Source organism: Neofelis nebulosa, chromosome 7 (assembly GCF_028018385.1).
Source record: "Neofelis nebulosa isolate mNeoNeb1 chromosome 7, mNeoNeb1.pri, whole genome shotgun sequence".
Taxonomy (NCBI): Eukaryota; Metazoa; Chordata; class Mammalia; order Carnivora; family Felidae; genus Neofelis; species Neofelis nebulosa.
Window position 1 is genome coordinate 107,509,484 of NC_080788.1, and position 19,546 is coordinate 107,529,029.

At 42.1% G+C, this 19,546-nt stretch overlaps 1 protein-coding gene and 1 long non-coding RNA gene across 3 annotated transcripts in view; one reads left to right on the forward strand and one right to left on the reverse strand.

The window, feature by feature from the left end:
- The first annotated feature begins 752 nt into the window (after positions 1–752).
- Positions 753–5,916, forward strand: LOC131517295 (uncharacterized). The gene is made up of 3 exons (XR_009264500.1): positions 753–857; positions 4,540–4,605; positions 5,650–5,916. It is a non-coding gene; the product is annotated as an uncharacterized LOC131517295 (long non-coding RNA).
- Positions 2,921–19,546, reverse strand: part of RTN1 (reticulon 1) — a 225,202-nt gene continuing 208,576 nt past the window's right edge. For both annotated transcript variants that reach the window (XM_058739202.1, XM_058739203.1), the window contains 6 exons: positions 13,140–13,347; positions 10,348–10,486; positions 8,834–8,903; positions 8,024–8,070; positions 7,880–7,938; positions 2,921–3,746 (listed from right to left, as the gene is read on the reverse strand). In XM_058739202.1, coding sequence (XP_058595185.1) covers positions 3,704–3,746; positions 7,880–7,938; positions 8,024–8,070; positions 8,834–8,903; positions 10,348–10,486; positions 13,140–13,347 — 566 coding nt within the window. In that variant the 3' untranslated portion in view covers positions 2,921–3,703. The remainder of the gene's footprint in view (positions 3,747–7,879; positions 7,939–8,023; positions 8,071–8,833; positions 8,904–10,347; positions 10,487–13,139; positions 13,348–19,546) is intronic.

The following is a 19,546-nucleotide window of genomic DNA, read 5'->3' on the forward strand; positions in this document are numbered from 1 at the left end:
CCCACCCTTTAAAAGCCAGAAGGAGCTCATTCCAGTAGAATCCCTTTAGAAGGAAACTGTGGCCTAGGATACAAAAGAATTCATTTCAATTTATTCGTCAAAGAAAAAGTGAACTAATTCTGTAATGTTGAATGTATCAAAAAGAAAAAAATCATTTTGAGGAGCTTAAATATGGTGCCCAGTATAAAGCAGTAGAGAAGCAGGTTGGAATCTGAAGGCAAATGGCCCTTTTGCCTGGATCAGCAGAGCACTAAACCACTACTACAATGGCTAACACCAAAACACCAGTGGTGGCTCTTTCATGTCCCCTACCTCTTCTCTGTACTCTAATGAGAGTGCTAAAGTTTGGGTGCTGGGAGCTCTCTTCAAGGACAGTGTGGTGATTACTAGAACCCTGTAGTAGTGAAGTGAGGTCCAGCATTCGGCCACACTCAAGTACCTTTGCGTAAGAAAGGAGCCAGTTCACTTCTTTTCAGCAGTACTTCCCTAGTGGGGAACAAGGGGAGAAATAGGTCTGGGCTCTACACAGGAGGCAAAGTCTTCAAAATGGCCTAAGGGCCATTGTGAGGCCTGGGGTGGTGTGATGGTTGAATTGCGTCCTGCCAAAAGAGACCTTGAAGTCCCTAACCCAGTACCTCAGAATACGACCTTATTTGGAAATAGGGTCTTTTACAGAGACAATCAAATTCAAGTGAGGTCACAAAGGTGTGCCCTGATCCACCATGATTGCTAACCTTCTGAAAAGAGGAAATCTGGATACAGAGAGAAGACCGTGGGAAGACACACAGGGAGGAGATGGCCATGTGCCTGGAGTGATGCATCTACAAGCCAAAGAGCACCATGCAATGCTGGCAGAGGTAAGGAAGGACTCTCCCCTAGAGCTATCAGAGAGAACACGGCCTTGCCAACAGCTTCACTTCAGACTTCTAGCCCCCAGAACTGTGAGGGAGTAAAGTTCTATTGCTTTAAGTCATCCAGTTTTTGGCATTTTGTTAGGGCAACCCCAGAAAACTAACACAGGTGGGGAAAGAGCACCTTTACTCCTGAAATGAGCCATAAGGCATACCACAGCTTCTGTGTCTCCCTACCCTGTGTTTGTTTGGCTCATCCATAGGCCATAAAATTTTTGTACTGTGCACAGCTTTCAGGATGACCTCACTCACTCTGGGTCCCTGGGAGATCCTGTTCTTGGTCCTCTTCTTACCTGTTCATAGAGTCCTCACATTATATCCATCGCCCAGAATATCATGTTGACTGATATTATGTGTCCCATGCTCCCTTTGGTAAAATTCTATGTCCGTACCTATCATTTTGTAAAGACAGGGGTTTCCTCGGGAGACGTTCTCCACCACTGCCAGCAAATGGAAATTTCTCCTTAGATCCTCCTGATGCGCGGCTGCTTATGAAAGGAATTCTGGGCTAACAGGAGGGAGGAAGATGCTGCGAATGCAGATGTGGGGGGCGGGGAGGTTAATTCTACACAGTAAAGCTTTTGGAGGAAACTTCATCTGAAAGGGTTGGAGACTGGAAAGCACACATAGAGAAAAAAGATCCTCTTCTGTACCTACTGACCATAAAGAATGGCAGGCACCAAACCCAGCTTAATATCTTCCTCCCCCATACCAGGTCTTCTGGGATTTCTACCCTGAAAAATGGTATTGCGTTCTCCTGAACAGCCAGTCTCAGACGGAGCTGGGCTAAGGCGAGGCACGCAAGCTGCCAAGGGCGTGAAATTTGAGGAGGGCCAAGGTCAGCCTTGGTGTTGAAACCCCACATCTAGTCCATCACCAACTCCGATCCCATCTCCCTCCACATCATCTCCTAGAGGCTCCTCTGGGCACAGTGGGTGCTTGGAGCTCAAACTCCTTAGCATTCAAGTTTCTTCCTAGTGGTCTCAACCCAGCCTTTCAGCCTCACCTGGCACCACATCTTCAGCCCAAGCACCTTACAACCCATTTCAACTTGTCACTCACCATTCTCAGTGGATGCCATGTATTTCTGTGACTTAGCATCTTAGGTGATGTTCTCTCTTCGTACTGGGATGAACCACCTTCTCCATCTGGAAAACCCAGCCGCAAAGTTCACCTCCTCTGAGAATCCTTCTCTGTTGCTCTAGTCTTGTAAGCCAGCTCGTATTTCCTGCTGCCTTTTATTTAGTTAGTTTATTTAGTTTTCACATAGCCAACTCCCATCTCCCGCCATACTGGTCGTTGGCACAATGTCCAGTTGCCCTTATGGTCGTCACACCACTTTGTACACAAGGGTACCTCCATAAGTGCTTATGGAGCCCAAGCGTAAAACTGGTCAAAGGCAGCGTTTTGTAAGTTACTATTCCTTTTTTCTCCTACTAATTTTTCCCACTGCTACTATTTTCATCCACTTCTTCCTCATCATCTTTGACTTTTGATCTTAACAGTGAAATAAAATATGCAATTGGATTTTTATGAAAAGCAGCAAGCAATCCTTAGAAGATTTGTCTTGATGATGGCAGGAACTGTCATCTCTCTTATTCACAGCCCTCTTCTCTGTGCTTGGCACCCAGTAGGTCCTCAAGAAATAGTTACCAAAAGAGTGGCTTCCTAGCAAATATAATTATTGCATATTATTATAAGAAGTCTATAGAAGGATATATATATATATATATATATATATATATATATATATATATATACCTGCTTAAGATATCTACATCAATCCCACAGAGTACAACATGAAGAGTATTTTCCAGTTTTACTACTTTGTAGTGACTTCTATAAAGACCCCAAAGGAGCCATATACTAAGTTGAAGTTGGACCATGCAGTCCTGAAGACAGGAATAAAGTGAGCTCTTGGTCTCAGGCTTCTCAGCCTGTCCTCAGAAGATTCTAGCTCTTAGAACTTTTGCATTTTATGGTAAGACCACAAGAAGAGAGGGAGAAGGTTTTACATTTAGTAACATTTATTTATGCATTCAGTATCAAGTACATAAGTGCAAATATCCAGAGTCCATAATTAGGTCCATTAGGAACTACAGAGAAAGTAATACAAATCGTAATAAAGTTAACATGCTGGTACTTTTTTTTACCATACATGTAAATCAGCCTGTCAGTCCCACACAACAAAAGTACTGCATGTTTTTTTTGGGGGGGGAGGGCAGGGAGGAGGGGTTATTCATTTATTTAATTATTTTAAGTTATACAAAACTGATTACCATAAGTACGGTCGACTGTTTTTATTTTTATGTTGTGTGTTGGAAAAACACTAAAACATCAGTCTACAATTCTATATATTGTTATTAAAGATTAATCCAACCAGCAACCCAAGGACATATAAGCGATTTCCACTACTGCATCAGTGCACTCGGCAGGAAGGGCCTAGCCACGGGGAACGTCAGAAGCTACAGAAGCATTGCAGAGAGGAGGAGGAGAACACCGAAGAAGACAAAATAAGCTGGGCTCTCACCATCATGCACTTTTTTTTTTTTTTTTAGCAACACAAAATTAAAACCACATCTAATACACTTTTCTCTATACTTTAGTGCTTGACACAAGTGACTCAAATATCCTAAGAGTACAGGAACAGCCTAAAAACAGCTGTTTTAAAGTTTGTCTCTAAGATTATGGTACTGGGGGGAGAAACAATCAATTTGCAGTAACATGTAAGAACAGAGTTGTTACCACTCCAGACATTCTGGTTTGTGTCCAGTCCCTGGTGGGATATCGATTTACTCAGCATGCCTTTTAGCGCCTGGGATTTTAGCCTGAATCCTAAAAAGACAATATCAAAAAACAGTAAGTCACAAGTGTTATTAATAAAATCATTTTGTGACTTCATCATGTGCTGTTGCCGTAATTAGCTAGCTGACCAAATAGGCTAATATTCCAAAAGATACTAAAGTATGTGAGTGTCTGTGAACACATTTCTATGCAACAATAGAGACCTATTTCTGTGCATCTACCTGAGACCCAGAAATGACTGGGACAGGCTCTATCCATCTAGTCCACAGAGAGAAGGGAGTGGCACTGAGGTCTACTGCACCAGGTCTAGGACTTTCTCCACACTCCTCTTAACCAATCTCTAGGCAGTAATAGGATGATGGTGCTGATGGCGATGATCGTGCTGATGTCTAATATTTATTGTGTCTTACGTCCAATCCAAGTAAAAGTACTTTATAGACATTATCTCATTTAATCCCCAACAACCATATGAGTTAAGTATTTAACATTACTAATGTGCAGATAAGGAAACCAGCTCAGAGAGTCAAATAACATTTATGATGAACTCAGGTAGCTAAAAATACCAGAAATGGACTCAAAGTAGTCTGATTCCAAAGATCGTGTTCTTAACTGTTTTACTAAAATGATGTCGGTTCTTCTGCTGGGAATTATTCTAACATGGGATCAGAATTTCAGAGGCGAAGGAGCCTTAGAGGTAAGACCCCCACCAAGAAATTTCCTTCAAGATTTAGTGTCAGGCAAAACAGGTTCTCTTCAAAAACTGCTGTTCCTTCCTTTCTGATAGCAAGACCGATCTAACTTACGTAGTTTCTCTTTTTGCTAGCTACCGAGAAGCTCAGATCCAAATCTGAATGAAGCTCAATTATAGAAACCACATTAGTCCTTACGGGTAATGTTTTCTTTCTATTTCTTTTCACAGCCTTGATTTCCAATGTTAATTAACAATTACATTGCACATGTAGGTTCATACATCGTACATTCTTTGTCTTTTCTCCTTTCCACTTTAACAGGCCTAGACTCTTGTCACCTTTTGTGAATTACCATAGTCTCCTAGCTGACCTGATTACGTTTCCACTCCCCTGTTCAGTTCTCCTCTCACTAGATTGTCACAGTATGCACATTTGTGTGCACATACGGTGCATATCACCCCCGCATAAAAACATCAGGGGCTGTCCATTTCCTGTTGGGCCAGAGTCACCATTCCTTACAGCGTTCAATACTTGACCTCAGCCTCTCTTTCTAGAGTCTTTGCAGTTGATCTTTCCACTCATTTAAGCTTTAGACACACTGGTGGACTCATTATTTCCTACATGACCCACATTTTCATGCTTCTCCCTTTGCTTACGTTATCTCTTCTTCCTGCAATGTCTTTCCCCTCATCACCCACATGATGAATGTTTACCCATCCTTCAAGGTTGCCATAGACTGAATATTTGTGTCCCCCACCCTAGCCCCCTGCCCCTTGCTCAAATTCGTATGTTGAAATTAACCCACATTGTGTTGGTATTAGGGGATGAGGCCTTTCAGAGGTGATTAGGTCATGAGGGTGGAACTTTCATGAGTAGGATTAGTGCCCTATAAAAGAAACCCCAGAGAGCTCCCTTCCACTTCCACCATGTGAGGACAGAGCAAGAAGTCTGTAACCTGAAAGAAGGCCCTAATTAGAGCCTGACCGTGCTGGCACTCTGATCTTGGACATCCAGCCTCCAGAATGGCGAGACATAAATTTCTGTTGTTTATAAGCCACCAAGTCTATGGTACTTAGTACAGTGGCCTGAACTAAGACAAAGGCCTTCATTTTAGTAAGGATTTAATGCCATTTCCATTACCCCTCCAGGTAGGAACAGTTATTTCCTTATCTCCCTGACCTTAACATTTTATACAACTCCATTGTAGTTCTTATATTGTCTTATACTTATTTATCTCTTTACAGTTTTATCTGCACAGAGAGGCTGAGAGCTCTACTAGAGTGGGGATCAGCTCATTCATCTTTTTACCCTCCGTGCCTGTTCCACGCAGTACCTGGGGCATAACAGGCATGTCTCTTTTTGGAGCCAACCAACCTATTGACCAAATAAAAAATTAATAGACGTGATTTGTTCAAGATCCCCAAACTAAGTATTGGATAACTTAGGACTAGAATGTCTAGCTTCTGATTTCTAAGCTCCTATTCTGGTGTTCTCCTTCCTATTCCGGTGTTGCTACAGTTCCCCAAAACACAGCTCTTAATTGCCAAAAAGTTACCTGGAGAGTTCATTAAAATACGGATTCCAGGTCCCCAATCCTAGAAATTCGAATTCTCTAGGTCTGTTTTAAGAATCTGGGAACTGGTATCTTTGACAGTTTCCCAGGTTTTGGCAACCACCGACTTTTACACTATACCATGGGGCCATTCCTTAATACGAAATAATGAATACTTTATCCTCAGTTTGTTGATTTTCATGAGGTTTTAGTTGCATTTGGGTCCAAGGAGATAATTTCAGACATTTTGAAATGTGCCACAGATCTGATCTAGATCCAAATTCACCATGAATTTAGGAGGAAGAATTATGAGCAGTACACAATAAAACAAAACAAAAGAAAACAAGACAAAACACTTCCTATAGTTTAGGAGAGAATCATAACTGATGATGTACAAATCAAATAGCAGAGGAACTTTAAAATGGTTGCCTTCTCTTACTTGTTGGTGTTGTTGATACATCATTGGCTGTCTAACATATTTCCCTCTAATTCTGACCACCACTGAGGTCTAGCCCCATGATTTTAAGATTAGGAGAGGGAGTTCAATCTCAACATAGTCTAGCCCTTTTGTGACATGTATTTCCAGTTGGAGCCTAGGTCAGCTTTTGATTAAAACAAAATCAGTAACAAAATGACAATATAAAAACTATCATTCCAGGTGGTTTAGACTGACATAAATTTACAAACACTAATTTATTTAAAAATTATGAAGAACTAAGTTTAATGTCCATACTAGCTGTGGATACTTATAACTGGAATCTTTATTTGCTGATATACAAAGGAACCATAACGTAGAGTCTGTTTAAAGGGCTCCTGGGTGGCTCGGTCTGTTGAGTGTCCGACTTCGGCTCAGGTCATGAACTTGCGGTTCGTGAATTCGAGCCCCGCGTCGGGCTCGCTGCTGTCAGTGCAGAGCCTACTTCAGATCCTCTGTTTCCCTCTCTCCACCCCTCCCCTGCTCAAGCTCTCTCCCTCTCTCAAAAATAAACATTAAAAAGAAGAAAAAATAAAAAGCAATGGTGTTAATTAAATAAGCAAACACACACCCTTGTTGAGTCAAAATGGTGTAGCAGAAAATATAACAAATATTACAGATTTAAACATTTTTTCAAGTTGGAAAAATAATTTCAATGGTTTAAAAGTCAGTGGTCTTTACAGTGAGTGTTGTATGTAAGCAATGAATCATGGGAATCTACCCCCAAAACCAAGAGCACACTGAGCACACTGTAGGTTAGCCGATTTGACGATAAATTATATTTTAAAAAAATCAGTGCTCTTTATTGTTTGAAAGATTGATAATGTATGTTAATTTGATGGTTTTTATTTCAATCAAACTGTTGTAAATTAATTTTAGTTTTCTGAATCAGGCTTCCTTCTTTCCTTCAACCCATCTTGTTCTTGGACATGAGCCAGTCTCCAGATAAAGCATAATATCATTCATTCATTAGAACTCATTCATCATCATACCTGAATTAAACCACTGAAGTTTTACTTGATTAAGCATTTTAAAGTGTATAATTAATTTTCTGAAATCATATGGTTGGGAAAGGTGTAAATGCCTGACTCCAGTAAGTGAATGATCATAAATGAACTTACTATTTTATTGTCCTTTTATTACCCATATCTAATCCACACAAATGCCTGCCTAAGATAGTCTCTCCTTTTGGGGCGCCTGGGTGGCTCAGTCGGTTAAGCGGCCGACTTCGGCTCAGGTCATGATCTCGCAGTCCGTGAGTTCAAGCCCCGCGTCAGACTCTGTGCTGACAGCTCAGAGCCTGGAGCCTGTTTCAGATTCTGTGTCTCCCTCTCTCTGACCCTCCCCCGTTCATGCTCTGTCTCTCTGTCTCAAAAATAAGTAAACGTAAAAAAAAAAAAAAAAAAAGATAGTCTCTCCTTTTTAGGAACTGCACTGTGTAACTTACTTTGCCACAACAGCGTTTATGTGAGTCCTCACAAGTCCCAGATATTGGTCAATCTGTGCCTACAAAGAAGAAGAAATCATGAGAACATCCAAAGGTCACAAGGTCAAAATTTAAGGTGACTATCTGACATCACACAGGACTTACCTGGTGCTTAACATACACTACAGGTAGAGTAAACATTGAAACCACAGCTGGGATGAAAAACAAATACAGTATTAAAATTCTGAGAGTTATCAGTGAGAATAAGCTTTTAGATACATCTTTATATAATTATGTAATCTTATAGCATTATTTTATGGTAGCTAGCATTCTAGCTAAAAGATGGCAGGACTGAGGGCACCTGGGTGGCTCAGCTGGTTAAATGTCCGACTTCGGCTCAGGTCATGATCTCACGGTTTGTGGGTTTGAGCCCCGTGATGGGCTCTGTGCAGACAGCTCAGAGCCTGGATCCTGCTTCGGGTTCTGTGTCTCCCTCTCTCTGTCTTTCCCCCAGCACACCTGGCTCTCTCTCTCTCTCTCTCTCTCTCAAAAAAATAAACATTAAAAAAAATTTAAAAAGATGGCAGCACAGTCCATAAGGAAAACAAAGGGATGTTGAGCCCTTTACAGATATTGAGCCATTATTCCCAGACTCATTCCAGGAATGAGGGATGGATTGTGCCTTCCCACAATGAAAATTAATTTCTATCCATAATTGCCTACTGCAAACAAATATATATTAGAAACCAAATAAAACCAGTTGTGATTCAAGAGAAAAAAAATCCTTCAAACTAAGTGATTCATTATTAATGTATAATATACACCCTTAAATTGAACTATGATGGTCAGGGAAATGCCCTGTACTATGGTGTTGTTTCTAGGACTCTACCACAGCAAGCTCACAGCTAACAGCATAGGAAGCTTTATGCTCGTGGAGAGTGTGAAGGAAGACATAACATGCTCATCTGTTCTTACCCATGAGCAGCAGGGTCAGCCCGTTGAAAAGAGCGCCAACGTAAGTCAGGAGCCACATCAGGACTGCAAACTGAAGAATGGAATCTTTATCAGAGCTTCTAAAACCATTGTGACAGATGAGCGTCTTATTTCATTGACTTTTTTTAGATTAAAAATGGAGGGAAAATACACCATTTCAATAAGAAATGTAAGCATTTAAAGTTCATCACAGAATTACTGAAAGAGAACTTAGCCTTTACTTCTCTTAGAACCTTTTGGACATCTTTGTCAGAAGATCTGAAGGACTCCATGAAATAATAAGGGAGGGGTCAGCAAACTATGGCCCTTGGCCTGTTTCTTTATGGGCCCATGAGTTAAGAATAAATTTCATATTTTTAAATGGTTGAAGAAAACCAAAGCAAGAACAACATTTTGTGATATGTAGAAATGATATGAAATGCAACTTTCGGTATTCATAAATAAAGTCTTATTGGCACACAGCCACAGCCATTCATTTATGCATCGTGTTTGGCCGCTTTCCTACTATGATGGCAAAGCTGAGTAGCTGTGACAGAGATTATGTGGCATGCAAAGCCTAACAGATTTACTATCTGGCCCTTTACAGATAAGGTTTGATGACCTCTGCTCTAGCCTGTATTTTTACATTACAAATACAAATAGAAACATCAACCTAAAAGCCCTTGGGTCAGTAATTGTCATCTCCCTGGTATCTCTCTTCAGTCATTACTTGGAAAGTAGTATTATTCCAGGAGAGCATCTTCCAAGGCCACATCATTCACTTTTCCTTCTGCCCTTCCTCAAACAGTTGTTGGGCAGCCCCGGCGACAAGACCCCTGCCCAGTGTGCGTACAAAGCACTCTGGGAGCACAGGGAACTCACAACAACCTCGCTCAGGCCCTGCCGAATCATGCCCCGTTGACTTCAGTCTTATACATACACCACAGGGTGGGCTGAGCAGCTTGTTCAAAGAAACCTAGTAAGTTCAGTGAGAGTGCCAGGAATCACACACAGGTGCCAAGGTCCTCCATGCTTCCGAGGCTCAGTCTCACAGCACACACCAGGTAAGGACACAGGGACATCTCACCATTAGGAGTCCACAGAGTTTCTTTCAATGAAAAAAGCATATATATATTTTTCACATTTCCAAAACTAGAGTTTTTAAAGAGCTAATTTTAGGAAATTGGCCAAGGGACTGAAAATGATAAGAAGAAACAACCTGGTGTGTTGTGAAAAGTATAGAATTAGAAGCCATGTGACCCTCGGTTTGATCCCAGCCAGTGACTCGCTGGGCAACCTCAGGCAAGTGACTTAGCCTCTCTGAACCACAGTTGTGGCATCTGTAAAATGAGAGGATTGGACTGGATGCACTCCATGGTACCACACAGCTGGAGGTTTTCTCACTCTAGAATGTAATTAGCACTTGCTCCTTATTCCCCATTATGTGGTGGTTTACGTTATACCATTAGGGAAAACAAAACTCAAGATTGTCAAGTGAATGGCTTAAGCAACCGTACTTTTAAGGAATCCACCAGGTCCTGGACAAGGAAGAGCCTCCTCAGTTCTTTAAGTGTGTTGTTCACATAGAACTGCAGACAGTCTGTGTACTTCTGGATCTGCTCCTGAGAAAGGGTGATCTCGAGCTCCAAGTAGGTCCTGTCAACAAACCATCCACAGAGAGCTCCATCAGAGGTAACCATGAAACAGCTGAGTTTTCCTCCTCCCACTCTGAGGACAGCCAGGCCATCTCTGGGGGCTTTACGCCAGCCAGTGGGCTGCAGGGACCATACACACCCACTTCCAGTATACTGGAGAACCTGGGAATTATGGCCGTTAATGGTGTGCTATGACTGTTTCTGTGTCCCCAAGACAGCATGACAGTGTGAGCTGATGGTTCAGAGCAACTGGCTTGGACCAGGGAGAAGTCAGTCCAGAATCAGCTCATTCACTGAATTCTCCATAAATCCCTGGTCTGCCAGGTAGTTGTGAAAGTCCTCATTTCTTCTTGGCTGCATGGAGATGGTTTATTTTTTTAAATAACAGAGGTATCTGAAAATCCTAGCTGCCAATTATTGCTCATCACCTCAACTTTAATATTTCATGTTTGCATTTTGGAAAATACTCTCAGGTTTTATCTAGAGAGCTCTGAAAGCTCAAGAGACCTGGCCCCTATTCAAAAGCTCACTGTTTCTACTAAGAGCAATATTTTTAGTGACTGCATTTTTCATTTGTTCAAACGATGAAGTGTAACTATGGGCAGATAAACCAGGCTCCCCATGTAGTCCATCCTCCTGTTCGGCCATGCTCCCCCACTGAGGGCCCATCCTCTCTACCTCCTCCCCTCCTTCCGTTCTGTTTTAAGACAGCACTATGTTATCTACCCAGAGGATATTTCTAGAGTTCTTACAGTGCTTATCTAATTCTGAGAATTGAGAGGGAAAAAATAAAGTAGCATTTAGTTTGAATTTAGAGAGCTTACAATGAAATCTTATGGCTTTCCTACTCTTTAGGAAAAAAATACAGAAAAATACTGATTTTTCTAGTTAAGCTTTGATCCCAAAATGTGCTTCTAGTCAGGTATTCTATTTACTGATAAAAACAACTCAACCACAGGGAAGTTTTGTTTTGTTTTTGTTTTTTTTTAAATCTGTTTCCTAAAGGAAGAAAAAATAGTTGAACTAATTGAACATGACAGTCTTGGGGGGCCAAGAATGTGAAAGAAACTAGCCTTTCTTGGATGGCTGAGGGCAGAGGCTGAGGCAGAGGACTCTGAAGATGTGAACTCTGGTCACAGGCTGGTAGGCATGGTATAACCCTGATGTGAAGACACTGCACTTCTACGCTTTCCCCCCTTTGGGACAGGGATTTGTAGAGACAAGTTATAGCCCAGAAGACCCATTAACTGCATTAGAAGAAAGCCCAATACAGGGCGCCTGGGTGGCTCAGTCGGTTAGGCAGCCGACTTCGGCTCAGGTCACGATCTCGCGGTCCGCGAGTTTGAGCCCCGCGTCGGGCTCTGTGCTGACAGCTCAGAGCCCGGAGCCTGTTTCGGATTCTGTGTCTCCCTCTCTCTGACCCTCCCCCGTTCATGCTCTGTCTCTCTCTGTCTCAAAAATAAATAAATGTTAAAAAAAAAATTTTTTTTTTTTAAAAAAAGAAGAAAGCCCAATACATCCCAAGGGCAAGAGTGCTCAGACTGTAACTAACACCGAGGCCAGGAACCAGAGGCTGGGAAGGGAGGTTGGATGTGCAGCCTTTTCCCTTCTGTCCCCAAAACACAGGCATCTTTTCACCTTTTAAGGGCCCGGTGCCCTAAGGTCTTCATTCAGCTTACTGGTGTGGGTGAGCCAGGGAGGATTTACTGGGTCTGGCCCAGAAGCCACCTGCAGCAGCATCTACAAGGCTCATCCAGGACTCAGAACTGTCCCCTCCGTTATAGGAACTGAGGACACCTATAGTACAGCTTGCACTCCGGGGCCAACAGCAGGGGAGGGGGTGACTCTGACAGTCAGTGCTGAAATTCCCCGGGCTCACAAGCCAGAGTCAAGGAGACAGATTGGGGTGGAGTTGGGTGGCATGCAGCTGGCAGGACTATTGCCTCCCTCTGCCCTGTTTCATTCATCCTTAGTATATGGCTTTAAAAACAATTCCTCCTCTTTAATGTTCATTCTAGTCAGATTTCCCTAGTATAAAAATGCAGAGGAGGGCACGTTATAAGACTATTCATTAACTTGTACCCCTCAGAAAGTTGGCCCTTTGGAATGAAGCTTCCAGAGACCATAGAAATAAAAATCCAAACACCCTAGCCCTGACTCTGTGCTATTTACTAGCCACATGACCTTGCGCAAGTCACTTTACGTCTTAGAACCTCAGTTTTCCCACCTGTACGTAGAGATTAATTACACTGCTCTGCCTTCTTCACAGGGTAGGGAGGATTAATTGTTGCTTACTCCTTAAATTATAAAACATTGTGCACATATAATGGATTATGATCACTATTAGTAATAATTAAATATATGAAATATGTGTATGCTCTATAAATTTATATTAAATATGCATCTTAATTCATTAGTAATAATTAAATATAAAAACTCAATACAGCAAGTAAGTGTTACAATGGGGATAACTGAGTTTGCCTTAGAAATTCACCAGAAATGTTAGCTATTAGAAGCCAGGGCATTAAAGAGACTCGGAGACATCTGTCAGGTCCCAGAGACATATCACCCAAATGCCCAGGAGCTGAAACAGAGTCAGGGGGAAGGAGCCTCGTGAGAGACTGGGCAAGGACTGGCCCAGCTGGGGTACTCACTTGAAAGGGTGGCCCTCGTCAGTTTTCTGCACCGCTTGTAACACAGACTTGTAGATGCGGAAACTGATGGTGGCTGAGAGCGCGGCAAGAGCCAGGTAGGCCACGACACTCACAACGCTGAACTGGGTCAGGGAGAAGAGCAGTAGCAGGAAGCTCCCGAACACGATCCCAGTCTGCTTGATGTCCCGCCAGTAGAGCAGGTCAATAGCTGTGGGGAGGAGACCAAAGCCACACACACACTTAGCACTGGCAGAACTGCCGCGGGACTCATTCCGTGGAGCCGTGGTGGCCGCAGGTCCTCACCTCGACTCAGGATTCCCAAACACCAGCGAGCAGACACAGGGCTTTGGCCAGGGCACTGGCTGCCATTGTGTTTTGCTTTGGAAGACTCTTTTCCGTCCCTGAGGACAGTTTATAAATTGCAGGTAAGAAAAGGCTGGTGAGTCTCCAGCGACCATACCTCTATGAGTGCATCTCGCGGGGCTACACCATCTGTGACTCTGAAACAAATCTCAAAGTACAGAGGACTCTGAAGTACCTGCTCCGCCTCTCTGGAAGGTACTGACTGCATGCATCTTGATACCCTGCTGACAAGGTTATGTCTTAATGGTGGCCTGGAGATGTGCACAGCAGACATGTGACTGTTCCTGCTGCTCAGAAAGGGCAGGAACAATGAAAAGGGAGGTTTCAGAGAAGTGGTACCTTCAGAAGCATGGCAACAGGTCCAGAGACCCCAGCCAATGGCAAAGGTTTCTGAGTAAAAACACGGCCTGCCACCAAAGCCAGCAAAACTGAAAAGTTAGTAGCTATCTCAAGAATCCCTGAAGCTGACACTTGGATTAAACCATTTTGTACAACATAATTTATTCACTCCTATTATATGATTTAAAAATACGGAATACAGCTGTAAAAATCTAGATCACATCTCTCACTCAGTTATTTCCCTCTTTCGCTTACACACAAAAAACTGAGTTCAAAAGAACAAAGCCACAGTGCTTCAAATATGGTACAAAATGTAAATATTTCCCATATTCCGGTCACCAGATTATGAAAAAACAAAGAAGCCTTGCTGGAGAATGCATGCAAATTTATTCTCCAATTAGGCAAGTTACAAATGTTTTTTTGAATTGAGATACAATTGGGAAGGCTGGGTGGCTCGGTCAGTTGAACATCCGACTTCAGCTCAGCTCCTGATCTTGAGGTTTGTGAGTTCAAGCCCCACATTGGGCTCTGTGCTGACAGCTTAGAGCCTGGAGCCTGCTTCAGATTTTGTGTCTTCCTCTCTCTCTGCCCCTTCTCTGCTCAAGCTCTCTCTCTCTCTCTCTCTCTCTCTCTCTCTCAAAAATAAACATTAAGAAATTTTTTCTAAATAAATACATTGAGATATAATTGACAAATAACATGGCATAAGTTTAAGGTGTACAACATGTTGATTGGATACATTTAAATATTAGAATAAGATTGCTACCAGAACATTAAACTAACACCTCTATTATGGTACATAATTATCATTTCTTTTGTGGTGAGAACATTTAGGATCTAGTCTCTCAGCAATTTTGACGTTTATACTACAGTATTGTTGGCTACAATCACTATGCTGTGCATTAGATCTCCAGAATTTACTTACCTTCTAGTCGTGAGTTTGTACCCACCAATCAACAACATCTCTCCAGTCCCCCGACCCCCTAACCCTGGTAACCACCATTCTACTGTTTCTACAAGTTAGGCTATTTTAGATTCCACATATAAATGAGATTAAATCATATTTGTCTTTCTCTGTCTGACGTATTTCACTTAGCATAATGGCCTCAAGGTCCATCCATGTTGTTGCAACAAATGGTTTTTATCGAATGTTACATGAATACATTTTCAGAAAGAGAAAATGAGACACAAAATCCCCATCTCACACCCGAATGACAATGGCAGTTGCTTATACCGCCAGGTTCATGTGTGGTATACCCAAAGGCAGCTGGTTTACTAAAGGATTAGATATCAGTCATTTGCTCAGAGGAAAATGGAAGTGACCAGGTTGAAGAGAGCAGGAGCTGCTCCCATCATACACAGGTATGCAGCTAGCTGAAGGAACAGTACTGAAAAGGTCACATAGCCTGTGACAACTCTCTGACGTTCTAGAGGGGATATAAGGAGTGTTGCGGAGCCAAGTTTTAACCCTCCGCAACAGTTTTACTTCAGGCTGGCTGGAGAGGAAATCAAGGACTTAAGGGGTGGGGTGGGGGCTCTTTTATAACAGGCTGAGGATACCTCAGCAGTGTGAAGCTGGAGGAGAATTTACTTTTTTAAAAGTTTATTTATTTTGATGGGGGTGGGGGGGGAGGGACAGAAAGAGAGGGAGAGAGAGAGAATCTCAGACAGGCTCCACATTGCAGAGCTCGATGTGGGGCTCGATCTCATAAACCGTGAGATCATGACCTGAGCCAAAATCAAGAGTTGGATGCTTAACCGACTCAGCCACCCAGGCGCCCCGAGAGAACTGCCTTTTGAGCTGATCTGTCATCCATCTCCACCGACTCCATATCCACCATGACCTGGTCCACCAATGACATTAACACACAAGATTAGAGTAGTCTGCCATTTTGTTGGGCAAGAATTTGTTCTTACAACACTTTTGTGATGTAGGAAGTAGAGGAGAGAATCACAAGCGTGTTTTGGTGTGAAACAAAAGATTTTTCTTCTCTTGAGTGGGGCTGGTTCTACAAGTAGGTTTCCAGGGGCAAAGGAAAAGCACTGCTGCTCTAAAGCCCCTCTCTTCTCCCAGGCCCAAGCACCAGTCACATGGACTGACATTCTAATATTAGAAATTCACTGCTTTAGGTTAATCCTTTTTATCTTTTTTTTTTTTTTAAAGAAGGGGATAATACACTGAAGATGAGCTCACCGTTAACAACAAAATTCAAATGAGTTTACCAATTGTGTTTTGTTTTAGACGAGTTTGTTGAGACAAGAGCACCAAAGTAATACTCCTTTTCAGACAGAGAAGAGGGACCGACCTTTTGGAAGACATGACAACAAGAAACCCCTGGGCCTCTGAGGGCAGGTGATAGAAGTGGGAGAAGGGATGTTCCCAGAAGCCTAGCGCCCCCCTGTTGCTGAATGGATCTGGACTAACACATTGAGGGAAGTCCAGACCAGCAGGGCTAAAGGTCCCTAGGGAACTGAAGCCTCCTAGCATTTATTCTGTTGGGGAGGTGGGGGGAGGGAAGGAGAACAAAAAGACTAAAACATCACCATTATCTGCAGGGTTGCCTCTTTTACATTTTATTCATTTATTCAGTATTTATTAAGAACTTTATTTTAAGTGCCAGGCTTTGTGCTAAGTCCCAGGGATATAAAAATCAATGAATTGTTAAAAAAAAAAAAAAGAAAGAAAGAAAGAAAGAAAGAAAGAAAGAAAGAAAGAAAGAAAGAAAGAAAACCCACCCACAAATAAGTCGTAATCTTCTATTTCATGACACCCCTAGATTCACATGGCAGACACGTTTAGAAACAAATACATTATAAGACAGAATGATTTGTGCTAAAGGGGGCACTCCTTAGTACTAGAGAAGGTGGGCTTACCTACCTCTGAGATGATGTGAAGTGGCACGGGAGACCCTGCGAGAAACTTTCAAGCAAAGAAAATATAAAGTTTGGTATTATCAAGTGAACCCCCACTTGATAAGTCACTTAACACTTGTTAAAAACGGTGTACCCTTCTAGAAAAGCCTTCTCAGTCTCTGGATACCTGTGTAAATAGCCAAGAATGGCAGGCACCAGGTAAGGGCTTTATGTGAAGAGACTATGGGCAGAGAGTGTGAACTATCAACTAAATTAGTTTGGTGTAGTCATTACACAGCAGGTCTTTCCATCAACGTGTTAAGATTGTTGGAGATTTCTGGGGTATCTGGGTGGCTCAGTCGGTTGAGCGTCTGACTTCGGCTTAGGTCATGATCTCATGGTTCATGGGTTCGAGGCCCGTGTCGGGCTCTGTGCTGACAGCTCAGAGCCTGGAGCCTGCTTTGGATTCTGTATCTCCCTCTCTCTCTGTCTCTCCCCCTACTCTCTCTCTCTCTCTCAAAAAAATAAAAAATAAAAATAAAACAAAAAGATTGCTAGAGGTTTCTAATTAGGAGGTTAGCAAAAGATTCATCTTACAACATCAATGGGATGTTTATTCTGAGTACTTTTCTGACGTCATAAGCTATTTATGTAGATTCTGAAATGTTCAAAGCATCCTCTGATACTATCTCATTTACACCTCACAGTCAACTCTGCTGGATAGGTCTACGTATAACAGATAAAGAAGCTAAAAGTTAAGAAACTTGTGTACTGACTAGTTAATGAGTTCAAACCCTAAGTTTGATGCTTTTTCCAGAAGAAAACAGTTGCCTCTCTCGCATTATATGGTTATAGGTTAAACATTCCCCAAAGTATGCAAAATTAATTTGAGCAACCTGATTTATTTAAATCTGCTTCCAGAGCTGGATATTGAATGTGAAAAAAAAACTTTTAGGTGACAACATGTCATTATCAACAGTAAATAGTTATTGGCCATCTATTCATCTAGTGAAACCAAGAACGAAGAGATCATACAATTCCGTTCCTGCTTTTAAGGGACTTAAGATCTAGCTGGGAAGACTGATGCTCATTTACAAAATGCTGAATCAGTACCAATACATTTTGTGCTGTTGGAAGTGGCAAAAGTTGAGTTCAAGGAAGGGACGGTGCTGGAATTGATGAAAGAGGACGTGGGATGGTTTGTGAATGTAGTGAACAATTTGTTAAGGAGATGGAGTGGATAAAGGGAAATATTATGAAGGATTAGTCAACAAGAAGGGTGACTAATTAGCTGTGGGAGAAAGGAGGAAGAGCTAATTAAGGGTGAAGGCAACATTTCAAAGCTGGGTGACTGAGTGATTAATATCACTGACAAAAACAGGAAATCGGAGTGGGAGCTGGTTTGGGATAAAGTGGACACTTGCTTTTAAACCTCCAGGTTCTAACACGATGACATCAAAAAAGGGCATTTTGACACAGTCTAGGGCAGAGATGGGATAGGGATCACAGGTGAGATGAAGCTGACAGTTACAATACTTCCTAAATTTCATAAAGCTTAAAAACCAAATAATTTGGATTTTCTATAGGCTTTGTCACAGAAGCCCTGAGTTAAATGGTCAGTAATATCATATTCCAATGATATTGAGATGAATATGCACAGTAGGAAACTGGAAACGCAAGACTGAAATTTAGTAAGGAGGGCTGAATATGAGTAGAAAGCACGATTGAGGCCACGAGAGTGGAGGAAGCCCCCATGACAGGAGAGACTAAGAAATGCAACTGAGAATGAAACCATAATTTAAGATTCAAAGAAATAAATGGAGCATATCAAAGGAGTCCTGTCTGAGTGTCAGAATGGGTACCCCAACAGTGTAGGTTATGGCAGTCAAGAAGAAGGAAACTTCCCAGGACGAAAGGGTAGACTACAGTGAGGGGTGCTGATGACCTAACAAGGGAAATGATAACCAAGAAAGGACCCTGGATTTGGAGACTGGAAGGTCACTCATAACTTGGCAGGGAGTATCAGCAGTAGTGAGGATGGAAGCCATATTGTAAAGGGTTGGATAAATGGTGGGAAGTTCAAAGTAATGAAGAAGATGGCAAATACAATGGTAGTTTGGGCAAGTAGCAGCAAACGCAAACCTTTAGGTTGAGCAAAGCCTGGGGATATTAATAGAAAGGGAGGAGTGAGGATCCTGGAAAGAGGGGAGATTTGGCTGAGCAAAGTCTCAGAGAAGGGGCAAAAGGATGGGATTAGCCATAGCTCTTTGTTTTCAAAGAAGGGAGAAGAATGAAAAGAATGGGCAAAGAGGGAGAGACATTTGGGGAATGTATGGGTGTGGCTACAAATATGTGTTGAGGTGGGAAGGGAACAACATAGAGTGACGTAAAGTGGCTTGAGGTAGATTTACTCAAATCCTGGAAAATGAGTTATGAGGTCTTCTTGAGACTGAGGAGGATAAGGATGGGGCTTGAAGAATTTAGGAAAAGTCCAAACCTGCCTTGTTTAATACAGTAGTGATGAGCCACACGTGGCTACTGAGCACCTTAAATGTGACTAGTCCCAAATGAGACGTGCTGTAAACTACCTATCGGATTTCAGACTTAATCCAAAACAAGGATGTAGATTATACATATAATACTTTTTATATTGATTTTGTTGTTGAAAGACTAGTACTCTGGATATGTTGGATTAAATATATTATCAAAATTAACTTTATCAGTTTCTTTTTTACTTTATTATTACTGTTACTAATTTTATTTATTTTGAGAGAGAGAGAGAGAGAGTGGAAGGGGCAGAGAGAGGAGAGAGAAAATCCCAAGCAGGCTCCACACTGTCAGCAGAGCCTGAC